Source organism: Natator depressus, chromosome 4 (assembly GCF_965152275.1).
Source record: "Natator depressus isolate rNatDep1 chromosome 4, rNatDep2.hap1, whole genome shotgun sequence".
Classification (NCBI taxonomy): domain Eukaryota; kingdom Metazoa; phylum Chordata; order Testudines; family Cheloniidae; genus Natator; species Natator depressus.
The window spans coordinates 23,681,707-23,701,615 of NC_134237.1; the positions used below are offsets into that span (position 1 = coordinate 23,681,707).

Below are 19,909 nucleotides of genomic sequence, written 5' to 3' on the forward strand. Positions count from 1 at the left end.
TCCTAGTCCCTTGATATTAAGTTACAGAAATTACATTAAAAAATGCCATCTTGTTGGGAAATTACGACTTGGGTTTTGTAGCCTTTATGTACTAATTTTGTCTTATTGGTGACCTTATTGTCTTTCCTCCCTAGAGGTTTTTTTCAGCCCAGGCATCTATATTATTATAGCAGGAGATAATTTATTTCCCATTCTTCGATTTCCCCGAGCTGCAAGTTAATGTGGGGCAAACTTCTTTGAGGAAATAAGACTTTAGTTGAAAGACATCAACCCTTGAAGTTCTGGGTAGTGCAATAGTAGGTGATCTAAGTTATTGAAAGAGTATACTGTTATCTAGTCTGGGCTGGATGCTCAGCTGGTGTAAACTAGCACAGCCTTGGAGTGACACTGATTTACAACACAGGAGGATTTAGTCATCCATGTCTCTAATCTTGTCATTCACGGGTGTGATGTCTAACCTCTGAGTTAAAAAGGAAACAAGCAACCTTATTCATGTTAGACCTCTGAATTCTAAAAGAGAAACGTTCAGAACCAGCAGAGTTGTAGGGGAAGTTGATTTAATGGTGAAAAGAAACCTTCCAAAACATGGAATGATTGAGGGGAAAAAAAAACATGGGACAGTCAGAAGTTCTCTGAGTAGCTATTAATGTTGCATTTGCAGTGGTAATGAAGAATCATGGAAGGTTTACGGAAAAAGGCAGACTAGAACTTGCTGTGGAAATTTGGGAGGCAAAGAAAGCAGCAAGTGCTTGGAACTTCTGGTAAAGGAGAGAGGCAGAGGAAGCCTTCCTTGGATTCCTGGGAGAGGTGAGAGTAAGTAGCAAAAGGCTTGTGTAGAAATCTATGGGGATCAGCCTATGGAAGAGTCAGAGCCAGAATAAGTCACTGCAAGTTGGAGCCTGCACAATGCATATGCTGCCTTTATACAATTTATTCGTAGGATGGGCAAAAAGTCATATTTGGAGTGTCATAATTTTCAGATGCTATTTGGACCCTTGAATATCTGAATCAGCCTCTTCAGGAACTCCTTCCTTCCTAACTGGCCCTTCCTTTTAACTGGCTACAAGACTTCCCTAGCTTTACGATGTTTTCTGCCACAAAATAAAGGAGTCCCCAGCAGCCTGAACCTCCACCTCATTATCCATCTCATTTTTAGGTCTCCCTCTTCTGCTAAGATCTTTAGGGACAGCTGAGTACTGTAAATCTTCATTTTTTTATCTTTGGGGCCACCACCTCTTACGAATGCAAGCAGTGCTGAGAAATTGATCTTAGCAGCATTGAAACAAAAACCAATCCTGCATCAAATAGCTAATAGCCACTGTCTAATTAGTTTTCAGATACCAGGAACACTTCAGAACCAGACATGCCAAATCCACGGAACCCCCCTCCCCGAAATTGGGCTTGTTTTTGGCTGAGTTGCTTGTTGGCTAGTTTTTGGCTTATTGCTTGTTTGGCTGGTAGCTTGTTGCTTCTTTTTTTGATCAGCTCCTGGCAAGAAGAGGCAAGGGGGGAGAGAGAGTCTGGGGTGCACAGTGGGCCCACCACAGTGCCAGACTGCACACCGGGAGATCTAGTCACATTGAGTTGGGGTTCTTAGGGATTGGCTTGTTTTGGGCTTGTTTTGAAATGGGATTAGCTTGATTTTTGGCTTATTGTGAAAGTTGGGGTGCTTATTTATCACGTGAAAGTTGGCAACTGTGTCTAGAACCCCTTCTGGTGTAGCTCAGGAAACCCTGAATTTCCCCTAGACAGCCACAGGCCCATGAACTTTAAGTGACTGATAGATGATCTGAAAAGAGTGTTCTCAAATGTCCTTGATATGATTCAGTTTTCTAACTTAATATTGCTTCTGAGCACCATGTTGTCAGATGCAGCTAACGATTTCTCTTTATGATAGCATCAGCAGGACACCTGCCCCTGCCATCTGAGGACAGAGATGACTGCAAAAAGCCATTTTGTAAATTTTTTGTTTCAGAAGAGCTTGTGAATTCTGTTTCTTTATTACTTCATACTGAATTATATCTTATCATTAATGTCTGACTGAACTTGCGAATATGCATTTAATAAATAAATATATAAAAAAGTAAATCGAGATAACCGGAAGAGGGGGAGGCAGGTTATTTCTGTTTCTTCTGTGGAGCTTCGATATCCTCTGCTGGATGCTGCACTTAAACTTCTGGGCATAAATATATATATAGTATAAGAGTTTACTGGTTTTAGGCGCTAAGAGCCCTCAGCTTCCATAGACGTTAATGGAAAGCAAAGGCACTCATTGCATTGCAGAAACAGGCCTTATATGTACATTTAATATGTTAATATATTACCATTATGGAATTCTTACAATGCTGAAATATCCTCACTAGGCACTGACATTTTTTCACTGAAGCATAGGGAGCACCTAGTGCCGACGCTAAGTTACTAAAAATTTCAGAATTTCTATTTTAAATATGATAAAGTAATCAAACAGAAGTGAGCACAAGTGAGTGTTTTGCAAATCCTGGCTTCACTGAGAGTTCCATATGCAGAGAGTTTCATAATAGGGACTAGAACATCTCACTCTCATATTTCGTGTTCCCCATTTCAGTTACCTGAACTGAGCGTACTGAGAAATACACTGACTGATCGATTGAAAATCCTAAAATGACATGATAAATGCCACAATGATTCACAAAATGAAGAAGAAAATGTGGGCCATTAACAGGCCATATTTGCCTCAAAATGCTGGTTTGGTAAAAAGCTTTTGGGGAAAAAAATAAATTCCAGTTGTTGAGTGTCACAAAGTGAGAAAAACCCATCCCATCTGTGACATAATTAGCTTGCCTCCCCAGGTGGGCAAGATGGAGGTCATGTGACTCAATCAGGACTTCTGGGGAAGAGCTAAGTGAAGAAACGTGTGTATGGGGCTGGAGAGGAGTTGTAGACCCTTGGAGAGGCCAGACTGCAGGCAAGAAACCCTGGTTGTGGGTGCGGGATACAGAGCAAGAGAACAAACCCTCCTGGAGGTGGGGCTGGGTCTAGCTGGAGACTGGAGTGAAGACTCTGTTTGTTTTGGACTATTAGGGAGAGATACCACTGAGTTCTGTTGCTGAAAGATTTTGGAAAAATTTGAGGCATGGTGCTGCAGAGCTACCCTAGGCCACCATCAGGTGCCCAGGAGCTGGCTGACCCTTATACATTTACACATAAGTCCACCTACCACGTGGGAAGCCCAGACATTGCAAAATATACTAGTGCTTGAGACCCAGATAATGAAATTGTTTAGAAATTGACTAGAAACAGGAGAAACTGATAATAATTTAGGCCCCAATCCTGCAGCTGGATCTGTGCAGGTAATGGGGCCCCTGGTGCCTCACGTGGGAGTGGAGGTAGTCCGTGTGAATCTCATTGCAGGATCAGGGCCCTAAATTGTTGATGATAGCATAGCTAAGGCATGGTTATTTTAATAGGTTTTTTTAAAGCTGTTTAATATGAAGCAAATCATGTAGTTATTGACAGGGTGGGTAACAAACAGCTGAGGCAAACAGATTATGAATTCTGTTTTTGTCTGCCAGCATGTGTCCACTAACTGCTAATAATCAATCTCTAATCTCTTTACAGATTTCAAACCTCTACATATATGACACTGTGCTTTTGTTGGCTAATGCTTTTCATAAGAAGCTGGAGGACCGGAAGTGGCATAGCATGGCTAGCCTGACTTGTATCAGAAAGAATTCCAAACCTTGGCAAGGAGGGCGATCCATGCTGGATACCATCAAGAAGGTACCTTCCTCCTATATTTTGTTCTCTTTAGTTTCCATTCCAGCGAGGAATAAATCCCATTTGATGAAAGGTGCTTTATTTTTGCTCGCAGCAGTGTCTTTCCAAAAGCAATAGCATTAGTGTAATGACAAAAAAAAGTTCTAATGGAAAACTCTCCTTAAAGATTTTTTTGTTTTGTTTTGTTATTTTGTGATGGGCATATTTGAAAAAAAATATTATGGTTGCTGAATATCAGACCCAGGGGTATTTCAAGCACAAAAAAAAATCACATTATTATTGTGCCCAGGAGGTAGGAAGGTAAAAAAAAAACACAGACCAATTTTTCTAGGATAATTGATATTAGAATTACAGTTCTTCCTTCATCAGTAAAACAGTTTTTTTTAAAAAAAGGTTGGAACAATTGCATCCAGCTAATATTCTGTGCAATTCATTATTAAAATTCTGCAGGCATAATGTAATAGAATCATACAAATCATAGCCAGAAAAACCCTATTAAGTCATCTAGTCTATACCCTGCCAGTACAGGATTGTACTCTATGGTATAATTAATACTGCTTTGTCCAGCTTTGTTTCCCAAGGAAGCTGCTTTGTCCAGCTTCCACTGTTTCTCTTGGAATGTTATTTCATATCCTAATTATACTCAGTGTCAAGAAACTTTTTCTTGATACTCAGTCTAATTTTCTGGCATTTAATGTTATACAATTATTCCTAGTTGTCCCTTTCCTTTTTTCTTGTTTATACCTTTCAAATATTTGTAGACTATCACCATGGCATTCCCTGGTTAGCACCAAGCCAAGAAATACATATTTTGTCTGTTTAATCTTTCCTCATTAGTCAGTCCAGCCGGATTCATAATCATATTAATATCTCTTGTTTGAAATCCTTCCAATTTGTCAATATTTTTCCGGTAATGATGTACATGCGATGTATATTTACACAGTGCTGGCACTTCATATATTGTATTAATGAAGGAAAACTACAGTGATTTTCAAAAATTACAAAATCGTTTAATCTTATTTTAAGAAGAATTAAAGTGTCTTTTTTTTCAAAAGTCAGTTAACATAGAAAACATAACACTTTTTAAAGTAACAAGAGGCAGCTGTTTTGGGTCAGCTCCTAAGCCCTACCAGAGCAGGGTATACTTGGCGACAACAAAGATGGCTTCTTTCAACCAGCTTCATGTTGTTCCCAATCCTGGGGCCAATCTGCACTAGTCCTGGTGTCAAGCAAAGTAGCCTCAGGCCCAGTTTGTATGATACTGACACCCATTCTGGTATCTGGAGTTCACCAGCATGTAGGGACACCTACGCCATGCCTTTTATACCAGGGGGCAGGAAGTAGCTTAAGTGCTTTTACAGTGGTACTTAAGTTACCAGAGAAATCCATCAAGTAGATTTGGCTGCTCCTATGTTTATTTTATCTTAACACTACACCTTCTCAGTCTTGCTTGTTCCTAGGGTCTCCTTCCTCGGGAACTGTCTTTGCTAAATCCTAGCACGCACCCTTCTCTCTGAGGGCTACTTCCATTTACTTACTCATACCTGAGTGGGTCACTCAGCCAACAATCCCACTTTACCTTTTCCCATCAGGATTAACACTTGTTATCTGAATGGGACATTTCAGACAAATATAACCAGCCGTGTCACATTCTCTAAACTGAGTCTAGGGATACACAGCCTTGAGAGAGACGGCTGACTGCATTTCTACTTTTTTTCTTAGCTTGCTTGTGACACGGACCATTCCAATTCTCCTGCATGAGCATCATTTTTGCTGTTTCTTACCATGCTGTCAGCTTTTTGCTTTCAAATGCTGCAGCGTTTATTAAATTCTTTGCCATGTCATCCTCACTAACATTTCCAGTTTGTCTTTTTCCATTTCCTGCCTTTTATAACAGGATGATTAATAAAACAAAGTCCTCCCATGACCTTTCACACAAGACCTACACTGTGTGAAGATTAATCTGTGAAGCGATTCTCCTTGAAATATGAAGAGAAATGACCAACCAAAGGAAATATGAAAGTCTTTGAGAAGGCAGGAGCAGATTAAAACACTCTGTAAGGGATGGGTTAGACCACTCGTGAATTAACGGAAGGTGTGGTAATTCCTGAAATGTGCAGCCCTAGCCAAAGGTTGAGTTCCTTGCCTTTGTCTCTCCCGGCCCCGTTTGCAAAAATTGGCTTTGGTGAGAAGCCAAGGTTTATAAACTGAATGCACCTCTGAGCATTGTTTGTACTGTACTGTGTTGACAGAAGAGGACTCTTCAAGTGCAAAAGGCTACAGTTGTTCCAAAGCTGAAATCAAATCCAAATGCACAGGCTCCCATGTGTATGTAGCCCTCCACTTCCACACATGAACAGGAGCCTACGTTCATGGGCCAGTGCTGGAATTGCATGGAGAGGTGGATTTTTCTCTTTATGCTATGCTCCCCTTTTCCTTTGAACACACAAAGCCCCTTTGTAGGAGTCTTGCAGGATCCCTACTTTGTAGTTTTGGTAGAATGCAGGCCAGACATGACTGTTGCTACCATAGGCAGACCATGTCTACGTCAAAAGTGGCAGAGCTGATGGAAGTGGCAGAAAACTTTTTAAAAACAGACACCCTTTCCCTATTGAGGATTCCTTCATCTGCTTCCGATTTGGTCCGAGTGCTCTGCCTTTTTCCCTCCCTCATCCCTTGCCCTGGCATCACTGAACATCGAAGATCCAATCGCACTCCCGATGTTCTCCTTCCCACTGAAGATCTCTCTCCTCGGTCCCTTTCAGCGAAGCACAGCCCAGTGCTGAGCAAATGCTTAGGATTTAGCTGGCTCTGCCTTGTCTGAGACTAGATAAGGCAGAGTGAGTTGAGCCCTGATGAGTGTATTAGCCGGGAGACATTCTGCTCCAGGACAGGAAAAAGACCCCCTCTTAGTCTCCTTCTGCCCGTTTCCCAAAAGGGAGGGAGCAGTGACTAGGGTGTTTCTGAGAAAGGGCGGGGTTGTCTGAGAGCATTGGTGCATGTATGGCAATGTGTGTCAGAGTAGAAATGCTTGTGCTTATCTGGAAAGGGGCAGAGGCTATGTCTGGTGGGCAGGATTTGTGTGCGTGAAAATGAAGAAAAGAGAATCTGAATAATGGGTTAGGTGGGGAGGACAATGAGTAAGAGTTTGTGGGAAGGGAGCAAAGAGAGAGCTGGGGAACCCCAGAAGAGAGTAGTGAGTTTGAAGGAGAGGTGAGTTCCTCAAACAGCACTGTATAGAAGGGAGGGAGAGAGGGAAAAATATGACACACTACAGGAAAAATAACTGTGAGGGAAAAACAGGATTAAAAAAGGAAGGGAATGTTTTCTGTCATATCGTTAAAGGAAAGAAAAATGGGTAGATGCAATGAGAAGAAAGAAAATTGCAAAGGAGACATAGTAAAGTTTTCTTTTTAAAATGATTTGCAAGTAAGTGTAATGCTACTAGGGGACATGGTCCACCTACTGAACTTCACCTACCATAGCTAAAAGCCCAGAGATGGGCTTGGGGCTTGGAGGCACCTGGGAATGTGAGAGAGACTTGCCCTGCTCAGGTGAATTCTTCCCAAGCCAAAATTGTGGGTCTATGTGGTAGGAGCGTTGGCAGCATGGAGGCCAAGGCTCTCCATCTACATTCTCCTTGAATATAGGAGATTCCCCCAAGTTCCATGGGTTTTGGTGGTGAACCAAAGAGAAAACCCTATCCCTCCTGCCATGAGGGAATATACAGGTAACTCTGTGAACTAAAACTCAGATTTTCCACTCCCATATGCAGGTTAATTCTGCATCGGGAAAAATGGCACCAAATGGTTAGCTATTACACTTAGCTTCCAGTGAAAGTAAACAAACCCGTGGAAAAAAGCAGATTCGCTCCCTGCCAATCTGTTGCAGTTGAATCTGATAAGGATGGGTGTGCTTAGGCATGGATTTCTTGTCATTTCTAATCTAATTTCTGATGTGAAATCACTACTACTGGGCTTTTGCTTTTCAATGCTTTTCATTCCGTTTCTAACCTCTCTTAGGCTGCAGAAAACCACAGTCTCCACAGTGCAAATTGGACTGATTTGGGGCTGAGACAGAGCTATTGTGTAATAGTATTTCCTCTCTAACTGCTATAGCTACGGTTCTGCCAGCCTTTGACATATGAATCCCTGTTCACAGCTCCGCCATAACCATTTGTCCAAGAGTAAAACTTCTTATATAATGTCTGGGTCCCACAGATATATATTTGTTTTTCCTTCACAAAAATCCATTTGGCTATTTAAATGTAAGTATTCATATAAAAGAAATTGAGGTTACCAATTTTTTAATACTCCTCTATTAGCTGAGTATTCTAAACATGCAGTTTTTCATACCATAACTAGATGCTTATTGTGACTTTAAAATAAATGTGGGGCTTTAGAGAGCAGATTCATTGCACATTCTGTAACAGCTATTCACAAGATATTGGGTAGTGTTTTGGAATAATGGGCTCAAGGTATATAAACAACATGCACCTAGGTCTGTGAATGTAAATGCCTGCTTTGATTTGCGCTGCCAGGCCTTATGCTTGGATAAAGTTCCTCCCTGACAGTAAATGGCAAAAGTACCTTCAGACCTTGTTGATGTCATTCCGTACAGTCTTTGCATTGCCTTTATGGGGCCTGATAAAGAACCTGCTAATGAGCTTGTTGGGCTGCCATATCTTAGTTCTTTCTAACTCCAAGAAGTGGAGTATCCATACCCTTCCCTGGCTAAGAGAAAGGCCTGAACAAGGGAACGAATGGAATAGGACTCGGAAGCTTGAGAAGGATTTCAAGCAACACACGGGTATGCTGCTCCATTCATAACACACGTGAAGCATAAACTGTCCTGTGGCTTTCAATCTGATAGGCATCAGGCAAGCCCAAACAGGAGTGTAGCATGGCCTAATATTGCAGGAGCTTCTGTGCCAGAAATGCCCACATGGCCAGGCGCTCATACAGCCAATTGCAGGCCCTTTGAGCTGAGTTGTGAGAGAAGCGGACTTTGACAAAAAGTGCTTTAGTGAGGAAAAGGAAGGATCACCATTCTGAGATCAGTAGGGGGACTGAGTCAGAGAAAAGTTCTCCCTCCTTCCAGGGCCGATCTGATAACTAGCCCAGTACTGTGTAGAAACAGCACATGTAACATGGCACACAGGTGGGGGTGATGACCTGCCCTTTGCTTGCCTAGAGTAGGCAAAAGAAAAGCCTGAGATTTTCCACACAGCTGATTTCTTCCTCTCTATCTGGGTTTCACCTAACCATTCAAGCTGGACCAAGATAGCTGTAAAGTCAGACTAAGAAAATCTTTGCATCTAGGTAAAACACCTCAATGTATGTGACCTGACCATTGAAATCTGTGGGACTACTTTGATTTATATAGTTGAGAATTAAAAAAGAAATTTTGAGTCAGATAAACTTGACGTTTCAGAGGTAAACTGAAAGCAAGAATCCCGTGCAAGATGTAAAGCAAGTATAGAGCAGTACAGGAAAGGTAACAGTAAAAGTGTGAAAAGAAAAGGAGTACTAGTGGCACCTTAGAGACTAACCAATTTATTTGAGCATAAGCTTTCGTGAGCTACAACTCACTTCATCGGATGCATTCAGTGGAAAATACAGTGAGGAGATTTATATACACACACAGAACATGAAAAAATGGGTGTTATCATACACACTGTAAAGAGAGTGATCACTTAAGATGAGCTATGACCAGCAGGAGAGCGGGGTAAGAGGGGGGAAAAAACCTTTTGTAGTGATAATCAAGGTGGGCCATTTCCAGCAGTTAACAGGAACGTCTGAGGAACAGTGGGGAGTCGGGGGGGGGGTGGAAATAAACATGGGGAAATAGTTTTATTTTGTGTAATGACACATCCACTCCCAGTCTCTAATCAAGCCTAAGTTAATTGTATCCAGTTTGCAAGTTAATTCCAATTCAGCAGTCTCTCGTTGGAATCTGTTTTTGAAGTCTTTTTGTTGTAATATTGCGACCTTTAGGTCTGTAATCGAGTGACCAGAGGGACTGAAGTGTTTTCCGACTGGTTTGTGAATGTTATGATTCTTGACATCTGATTTGTGTCCATTTATTCTGAAAAAGAAGCCCTTGAGGAATTTCACCATGATTTCAACAATTTCCATCCCACCATCAACCTCAGCCTGGACCAGTCCACACAAGAGATCCACTTCCTGGACACTACGGTGCTAATAAGCGATGGTCACATAAACACCACCCTATACCGGAAACCTACTGACCACTATTCCTACCTACATGCCTCCAGCTTTCACCCCGACCACACCACACGTTCCATCGTCTACAGCCAAGCTCTATGATACAACCGCATTGGCTCCAACCCCTCAGACAGAGACAAACACCTTCAAGAACTCTATCAAGCATTCTTACAACTACAGTACCAACCTGCTGAAGTGAAGAAACAAATTGACAGAACCAGACGTCACCTACTACAGGACAGGCCCAACAAAGATAATAACAGAACGCCACTAGCCATCATCTTCAGCCCCCAACTAAAACCTCTTCAACGCATCATCAAGGATCTACAACCTATCCTGAAGTACGACCCATCACTGTCTCAAATCTTGGGAGACAGGCCAGTCCTTTCCTACAGACAGCCCCCCAACCTGAAGCAAATACTCACCAGCAACCACACACCACACAACAGAACCACTAACCCAGGAACCTATCCTTGGGAGTGGATGTGTCATTACGCAAAGTAAAACTATTTCTCCATGTTTATTCCCCCCCACCACCTCCCACTGTTCCTCAGACGTTCCTGTTAACTGCTGGAAATGGCCCACCTTGATTATCACTACAAAAGGTTTTCTCCCCCCTTCCCCCCTCCCCACTCTCCTGCTGGTCATAGCTCATCTTAAGTGATCACTCTCTTTACAGTGTGTATGATAACACCCATTTTTTCATGTTCTGTGTGTATATAAATCTCCTCACTGTAGTTTCCACTGAATACATCCGATGAAGTGAGCTGTAGCTCACGAAAGCTTATGCTCAAATAAATTGGTTAGTCTCTAAGGTGCCGCTAGTACTCCTTTTTTTTTTGTGAATACAGACTAACACGGCTGCTCCTCTGAAACCTGTCAAAGTGTGAAGGACTGATGAGAGAGAAAGGTGGAGAACAAGAAGCAGTGGAAATCTGGGTTTTTTTTAGGTATATAAGATGAAGAGGGCAGGGAAAGGAACAAGCGTTTGAGAAATGGAGAGACTGGTTAACTGGCAAAAGAAGTGAATATTTAAAAAGAAGCAATGGAACTTGGTTCTTACAAAAGACTGGATTGTAACTAGAGCTGGCTGGAGAAACTTCAGAAGACCCACATTCCCTCAGAATATGCAGTTCCATCAAACTCAGAATGCTTCACAAAATTGGGTCAGTTTTGCTGGAACTTTGTTTTGGAAGGAAACCGGATGGTGCGGGGGAAGAAGTCTCATTTCTACATTTTTGGAACAAAACATTTAGATGGATTTTGGTTTAAAGGGACTATTTATTTTGGATTTTTTGTTTTGTTTTGTATAATGCAAAGTTTAAGATGTCAGAATTAAAATGAAACATTTAGCTTCTGTTAAAGCAAAACATTTCAGTCAACACACACAAAAATCAGCTTTTTCCTTCATGGAGCATTTTGAAAAGTTTAGTTTTCATTCTGATTCAGAACAAAGCCAAATTTCAAAATCGTTTGTAAAAAATGGAACTTGCACCCTCCACCCAGCTGTAATTTATAGCTTTACTATCCAGTCTGAGAACCAGGCAAAGGATAGCTATGCTGTTCCCAAACCAGAGCAGGAATCAGACACTGACTGTGTGAGTCACAGTCTGGTCAGTTTTCCCCCTTTGCATTGACTCAGCTGTACTAGTTGGTGCATTGGATGGAAGGGTAGTGCCAAAGATGTGCATACACCCTGCCTGTCTGCATGGGAAGGAGAGTAGTGAAGGCTGCTCTCCCTTCTGTATAGGCGATGTGGATAATGTGAATAAGGAGGTTTTGTTACAACCCCTACTCTCATGTATAGGCAGGCAAGATGGGTTCATGATTGAGCCCAAAGTTAGATAAAAGTTCGATAGCCAAAGAAATTGATATAAACTCTTCAGAGGGAAAAATATTTTTAAAAAATAGGAGATCAAGGAATGGCACCATCTAACAATATTTCAGACTCAGATGGAATCTAGCTCAAATTCCTGGAGGGAAACCAGGACAAGAAATCTGTGACTCTTTAAAAGACACACAGTGCAATATTTAGAAAATATTCAGAACCAGGGGAAGTGGTAATAGACTCGAGAGAAAATTCTACCTGCAGTGTCATTTGTTGAAAATAGTAGCAATCCTCTGAGATGAATGCAGAATCTTGCTGTTTGCAATTATTGGAGCAGGAGAAATACTTGGGTGGGAATGCAAAAAAGGTGTTTGGTTGTTTCATATTTGTGCTGCCTTTTCCCCACTGTCTGTGAATGTTCAATGCATAAATGTTTGTGAATTTCACACAGGAAAAACAATTTTCACACCCTCATAGAGAGCTAACACAGGGAGTGTGCATCAGTTAAATCATACTGAAGCTGTCATAATTCATAAACATAACGCCCTGTTTGCAAAATATTTTAGAACAAAATAAACGGTTAAATTCATCAAGTAATTCATTCATTCAGAATGAATTTTACCAGCTCTGGCAATTAGTTTTAAATTTGTCTTTTTTTTTTTCCTTTAAAAGCAAATAATCTCAAGGACTCAAGCCTTGACTAATTTGATTTGTCAATAAAGACATTAGAATGTGAAGAAAATAAGGCAGTCACATAAAACAATGATAGTGGTAGAAAATACTAATCTTCCTGAATAGTCTCAGAATAAATTAAAGTAGGATTATAGCGATTATTATGACTGAGGAAAAATGACTCCATATTATGGCATGTATCTGCGCTCTTCACCACCCCTACCCTCATGTCTTCCCAATCACATTTGTTTAGTTTACTGATTTTAAAAAAAAAGTGTTTACCACTCCGAGCACCGTAGAGCCCATCTATCTGTGGAAGAGCAAAGCTGTATTTTATTCTGCCTCATGAATCATCTACAGATTTGCCTTCTAAATTCTGATTCAGAATTTGTTATTGTTAGTGATGATGTATGAAGCAGAAGGGACACGGTTTGTTTTTTCAGATAGCGGATTAAGCTTGCATTGCTGGCAGTTAGAAAAATTGTGTTTTGAAGTTGTAAACTGAGCAAATGTGATACTGCAGACATTGATGGAGAATAAATATGCAACACAAGGATGTAATGTTTACAGTCATTTTTGTGTGCATACCCACACTTTAAAAAGGAGGATGTTTTTAAAAGAAACAACAGTGAGGATAAATATCTTACAGTGGATTGGCAACCTGGCTTTTCCATATAAGGTCCCACGTGTGCTGTAGAAGTGTTGTGTTAAGTAACAATATAAAACATTTGTTCTTGCCAGTGTAAATGGGACTAAGCCATGTTTTAATAGTGTTCCCAAATCTTGCAACAGCTGTGCAAAATTGAAGGCACGATTTAGGAACATAGCTGAAGCACTATTGAATCTTGACAACCGTTGTTCTTCACAGTTTTAACCGTGTCAGGACATTACTCATTTGCAAAAGGATCTTCTAGCTCAGTAGCTTTATAATGTAGATCATAATGTAATGTTTTCATTTGGTTTGTTTTTGTTTCAAATTAATCCCTTTCCTAAAATAATTTGAATGTTATTACAAACTTATTTGACTGTCTCAGCTATTATCCTAATGATCACAGTAAAACAGAGAGAACTTTGAGGAATCTCTTCACATAGAGAAAATCAAGGAGGCTGTTAAACCAGTGCAATCCTATAAATGATCAGTTCCTTTACATGCACCCTCTGCCATGCTGTGCAGCAGGGACAAAATCCACAATACAAACCTAATGGCTTCACTTGCTGGAGAAAGGTAACTAAGTAGGGTAATTGGCCTCCTCCCCCGAATAGTTTTGACTAGGGCTGTTGATTAATCACAGTTAATTCACGTGATTAACTCAAAAATTAATCGTGATGAAAAAAATTAATCGTGATTAACGACAGTTTTAATTGCACTGTTAAAAAAATACAATACAAATTGAAATTTATTAAATATTGTGGATGTTTTTCTACATTCTCATATACATTGTAAAGTGTATATTTTATTACAAATATTTGCACTGTAAAAATGATAAAAAATAGTATTTTTCAATTCACCTCATATAAGTACTGTAGTGCAATCTCTTTATTGTGAAAGTGCAACTTACAATTGTAGATTTTTTTGTTACATAACTGCACTCAGAAACAAAACAATGTAAAATTTCAGAGCCTACGAGTCCATTCAGTCCCACTTCTTGTTCAGTCAATCGCTAAGACAAACAAGTTTGTTTTACGTTTGCAGGAGATAATGCTGCCCTCTTCTTATTTACAGTGTCGCCAGAAAGTGAGAACATGCATTTGTATGGCACTTTTGTAGCTGGCATCGCAAGGTCTTTACTTGCCAGATATGCTAAACATTCGTATGCTGCTTCATGCTTCGACTACCATTCCAGAGGACATGCTTCCATGCAGATGACGCTGGTCAAAAAAAATGTGTTAATTAAATTTGTGACAACTCCTTGGGGGAGAATTGTATGTCTCCTACTGTATTACCCGCATTCTCCCATATATTTCATGTTATAGCAGTCTCAGATGATGACCCAGCACAAGTTGTTCATTTTAAGAACACTTTCACTGCAGATCTGACAAAACGCAAAGAAGGTACCAATGTGAGATTTCTATTGATAGCTACAGGACTCGACCCAATGTTTTAGAATCTGAATGGCTTTCCAAAATCTGAGAGGGATGAGGTGTGGAGCATGCTTTCAGAAGACTTAAAAGAGCAACACTGTAATGCAGAAACTACAGAACCTAAACAACCAAAAAAGAAAATCAATCTTCTGCTGGTGGCATTGAACTCAGATGATGAAAGTGGACATGTGTCGGTCCACACTGCTTTGGATTATTATCGAACAGAACCCATCATCAGCATGGACGCATGTCCCCTGGAATGGTGGTAGAAGCATGAAGGGACATGTGAATCTTTAGCACATCTGGCACGTAAATATTGTGCAACACTGGCTACAACAGTGCCATGAGAATGCCTGTTCTTGCTGTCAGGTGACATTGTAAACAAGAAGTGGGCAGCATTATCTCCTGCAAATGTAAAACAAACTTGCTTGTCTTAGTGATTGGCTGAACAAGAAATAGGACTGAGTGGACTTTCAGGCTCTAAAATTTTACTTTGTTTTATTTTTGAATGCAGTCTTTTTTACACAATTCTACATTTGTAAATTCAACTTTCATGATAAAGAGATTGCACTACAGTACTTGTATTAGGTGAATTGAAAAATACTATTTCTTTTGTTTTTTTACAGTGCAAATATTTATAATAAAAAATAAATATAAAGTGAGCACTGTACACTTCGTATTCTGTGTTGTAATTGAAAGCAATATATTTGAAAATGTAGACAACATCCAAAAATATTTAAATAAATGATATTCTATTATTGTTTAATGGTGCTGTTAATCGTGATTAATTTTTGTAATCGCTTGACAGCTCTCGTTTTGACTCCAAAAAGATCCACACAGCAGACAGACTATGTGGAAAAGGGAAACGTGGCTAGGAAGAGAAGTTGCATTAAGTGATATTCCCTTCCACCACATGAATCTTAAGCAGTAAAATATGAAGGAGGTTAATCTGGCTGCATGTTTTGTACACATTAGGCCACAGAGAACACCATGGTCTAGCCAGTCAGTGACAGCATTATTACTGGCTCAGTCACGCTGACCTGGCTGGAGGGAGAGTGCTCCCACAAAGCTGAACAAATGCTGGGGAGTTGACATTTTTACCAGATGGCTCTCTGCTCTTCTGTATGGTTTTATGGTGCCACCACCTGCCTAGTCCATGCCGCCGGCATCAGAAGGGAGAAGTTTCTCACATAATCGAAGATCAGTTATTGTTACATTATCTTCCCAAAACCATGTGATAGCACAAATGTGTTCTAATTATAGACCAGACTCCATTATAAATGAGGATCTCAAAATATACAGAAATATTTAAAAAACAGGTGAATAAGCAGAGAGGAACTGTTATGCATACGACTTAAATTTAGAATGAGGACAGAAACAACACTAATTAACTTTATCTGACTGTACGATATATCTTCTTTTCTCCACAATTCCAGCCACTTAAGAATCTGGGCAAATAAACCATGACCCCCACCTTTTTTGGGGGGCACTGATGCCATACAGACTCTGGCAATGAAACCTGTTTGTCAGCACTGGGAAAGGAAAATGTTGAAAGTGCTGTTGGATGCAATTATTTAGATATCCTATTTTATCAGAAATTTAGTTTGCCACCTTCAAATGCTACAGCATTCCTGCCTCATTCCCTGCAAATAACATGATGTTTTACTTAATTTCCTTATTGTCACAGGGCTTACTACTCACCGCTGTGGCACCTTCTTGTAGCTCAGCTGCAGATGAGCTCTCTACCAGTCTGACTCCCCCTCCTTGGATTGCACACCCTAGGGCGTCTCTTTCCGGACGTGATTGTTTACGGTTCATGACGGAGTGTGCTCCCTCTTCATGGCTTGACCCTTCAGATAGTTACTTTAGTTTTTCCCTTCCGGGATATCAAAGTCCCTTTAGATAAACTGTCTCAAGCAGTCTACTTATCCACAGCCAAGGCTGTGCCACTTCTCTAGGCGCTGGTAGAGGAATCTGGGCTCACCCACTCTAGGGACCCTATGTCTAGCAACCATGGTCTGTACAATCTCAAACCCTGTTGCTGTTCCCCTGGGCTCCTTCCTACCTGTCCTCCCTATTTTTCGGCCCCCTGCTGGGTCACCACTGGAGTGTCTTCTGCTTACTGTGGCTACTTTACCTCTTCTCGGGTTCTTGCCATTCCCAGTCTGTATTCCCAGGCATGATCCCAGGGCTTATTTTCCCGTAGAACTTCTCCTTGTCTCTTGCCAATTCCCCTCCTCTCTAAGGAGAGATTTCAGAGCTACTCCTGTCCCCATTTTTTTTTCTTTTTCCTGTTGTTTTATGGTACAGCAGACTCAGCATGTGAGGCTATGAGCATCACCTACTGCAGTTTTTGCATTTAAAAAAAAAATCTATATCCTCCTACCCAGTCCTGTAGCCTTTGAAAAGCTAAGTAATGCCTTTTTAATTCTACCCCTCTTTCCTGGTACTCTCTCCAATCCCTTCAGACTATATTCTTTCACCTGAAGGGTTTCGGTTCTTCATAGAGAATCTTTCTTTCTATGTCATTCTGCCTGCATTGCTACAGCAGATACTCAACTGTTTCTTGGACTTTGTGTGTATCGCACAATGCATCTTTGTGCTTTGTTTAGTAAATATAAATTACCATTCAGCTCACAATGACCTGTGTGATAGACCCAGATCAGTTGGGTACAGCAGAGTAGGCCTATTGGGATCCAGGAAGTGGGCGGGCAAAGCTCACCCACTGCTAAAGGATCCCCCCCGCAGCCTAAGGGGGAGATCCACAAGACCTGGAAGCCAAGTAATTACGGGGGACAACTAATGAAGAACAGGGATGGGAGTGCGGTCAAAGGGTCAAAAGAAGGGAACCGGACGGGGACACCGAGCAGAGGACCCCGGACAGCACCCACCGCTCCTCAAAGGCGTCAAGGGAGTCGGTGGACGCCTCCCAGAGGAACTCTGCCCGGAGGCGTGAACAGACGGAGGATCGGAAATAGGCCCCGCAGTTGCAGGAGACTCCATCGGCCAACCTCCTCACCCTGGTTTTATAGATGGCCACTTTAGCCAGGGCCAGGAGGAGGTTGACCAGGAGGTCCCGCGACTTAGTGGGGCCACGGACAGGGAGTGCGTAAATAAGAAGGTGAGGAGAAAAGTGCAGCCAAAACTTTAACAAAATATTGGTGAGGAGCCGGAATAGGGGCTGCAACCTGGCGCGCTCCAGGTAGACGTGCGCCAGGGTTTCCCTACAGCAGAGTAGGAGAAAGCAGATATACTGGCCACTGGATAAGCAGTTTTCTGTTCCCTGGCTGACCAGAGCAGGGGCTGCTCCTGGCTAGGGTGAATGCATGACTCCAATTAGCCTGCAAAGAGTCAGTTGAAGCTGTAAGGTGAATGAGAACACCTGACTTCAAATAACTTGCGAAGTCAGGTGAGGCTGTTAAGCTAACATGAACACTGACTCTAATTAAGGCCTCTCTGATACTATAAAAGGGCTAACTCCAGTCAGGCCAAAGAGAGCCAGGGGAGAGGAAGTGAGGCTGAAGGGCTGGGCAATGAAAACACCCTCAAGCTACTGGAAAGGGAGCCCTAAGGTAAGGGTGAAGAAGGCGTTAAGAGAGAGAAGTGGGGGAGCTGTGGGGAAGTGGCCCAGGGAAATGTAGCAACTCTGGCTGTGAAAGGTTGGCTGCCAACAGCTGCTGCATTAAGGTCCCTGGGCCGGAACCTGGAGTAGAGGGCAGGCCTGGGTTCCCCCCGAACCCGCCACTACAGAAACACCTCCTGGGAGGGGAAGATTAGCCTCCTGTCCTGACAGGGGCATAAACTATTATGGAAGAAGCCCGTAGGGACAACAGAGACTGTGGGAGTTCTCTCACCAACCTCCTTGCTGCCTTATGATGAAAAGGGCTCAGTAAACTGTACCCTGGTCCCAGAGAGAGAAGGGCTACGTAGAGGGTCACAGTGAGTCTCTGAGGCTAGCATAAACCACCTGGAAGCGCAGGACCCATGGGGACATCGGAGCTCTGCCATACCTGTTAGCACTCGAAATATCATTACTTCACTTCTTTTATCATAGCTATTAAGTAGCCCATTATCCTCAAATTTAAGATGTATTTCGTAGAACCTTCACCCTTTTTTCTCTTAGGTCCATGTTTCTTGCCATTCCTTCGTAAGTTCTCTCTTAACCAAGCTTTTGAAGTTCCATTTATTCAGCGGGACTGTTAAATCAACCTCCTCATTTTTAAGGCATTTTTTGGCTGCTTTATCTGCCATTTTGTTGCCCGGAATCCTAACGTGTGACGGAATCTGCCCTATTACTGTGGTATACCAAGTTGTACTATCTCTGTAGTTAAGAACAGTATTTTATTGATTAAATCATTCCTGCTTTTTGAGGCTTCCTTCCTAATTGCCATTATACCCGACAAAGAGTCAGATAGGATAGAAATCATAGTTGGGTATACATCCCTTGTCCAGGTCATTGCCAACGGTGTGTCTGTCAATTTGGCTGTCATAATACCACAAAATTGGATAGTCTCACAAATCTTTTAATTCCAACTTCAAGAGTATAAAAGGCCATTCTGACTACCTGTGTTGTCATCCCTAGATCCATCAGTGTAGATTTGGCAATGCTGACCTCATTTGCCCTGTACAAACTCATAAACTGTGTTGTTGTCATATTTGACGGTCATGCTCTTCCCTTTGTTTTCTCATATAATTTCAAATCCACAATTGGAGAGACAACCATCCAATCATAGTTTGATTTCACACAATTAAAGATTTTAATTTCTTCTAGACCTTCCTTTTCATCCAAATATTTTTCTCACCTTTCGACTGTTACCCTGTGGGAGTTTGTGGGGCCCCGTTACTTTTTGTCTAGTTAATTCCCAACAGTCCTCATCTATTCTTCTAGTATGCTTATCTCCACTATTTCCATTAACCTTAGCCCAAAAGGTCAACTCTAAACTATTTCATCCTTCAATTATTAGGCATTTTTCTGGTTGCTATCTGCAGCACGCACAACGGAGTCCTAATATTCATACCACATGCACTTCATGGAGCTTAGGCTTGGATCAGCTCTAATTTTTTTTTAGTGTTGATTGAGAAGCTGAATTAAAGGTTTGGCATCCATAATCTAAAACTGATGCCCCATATACTGTCAGCAACGTGTTATCTGCACCCCAGTTGTTCTCAGCAATACCTTAAGCAGATTTATCCTATCTTTACATTTAGTCTTGATATTATCTGTATGACCCTTCCAAGTTAGTTTGTTGTTGAATATAACTCCAAATAATGTAAAATTTTGAACCACCTGTATTTTTTCTGTAAAGAGATATAGGTTACATTCTTCCCCAATCTTCCTTTTTGT

General features: G+C 41.4%; 1 protein-coding gene across 4 annotated transcripts in view; it reads left to right on the top strand.

The window, feature by feature from the left end:
* GRID2 (glutamate ionotropic receptor delta type subunit 2) overlaps positions 1 to 19,909 on the top strand; it is a 1,015,652-nt gene that overhangs the window by 678,369 nt on the left and 317,374 nt on the right. For all 4 annotated transcript variants that reach the window (XM_074950595.1, XM_074950596.1, XM_074950598.1 and 1 more), the window contains one exon: positions 3,598 to 3,759. In XM_074950595.1, the coding sequence (XP_074806696.1) occupies positions 3,598 to 3,759 (162 nt within the window). The remainder of the gene's footprint in view (positions 1 to 3,597; positions 3,760 to 19,909) is intronic.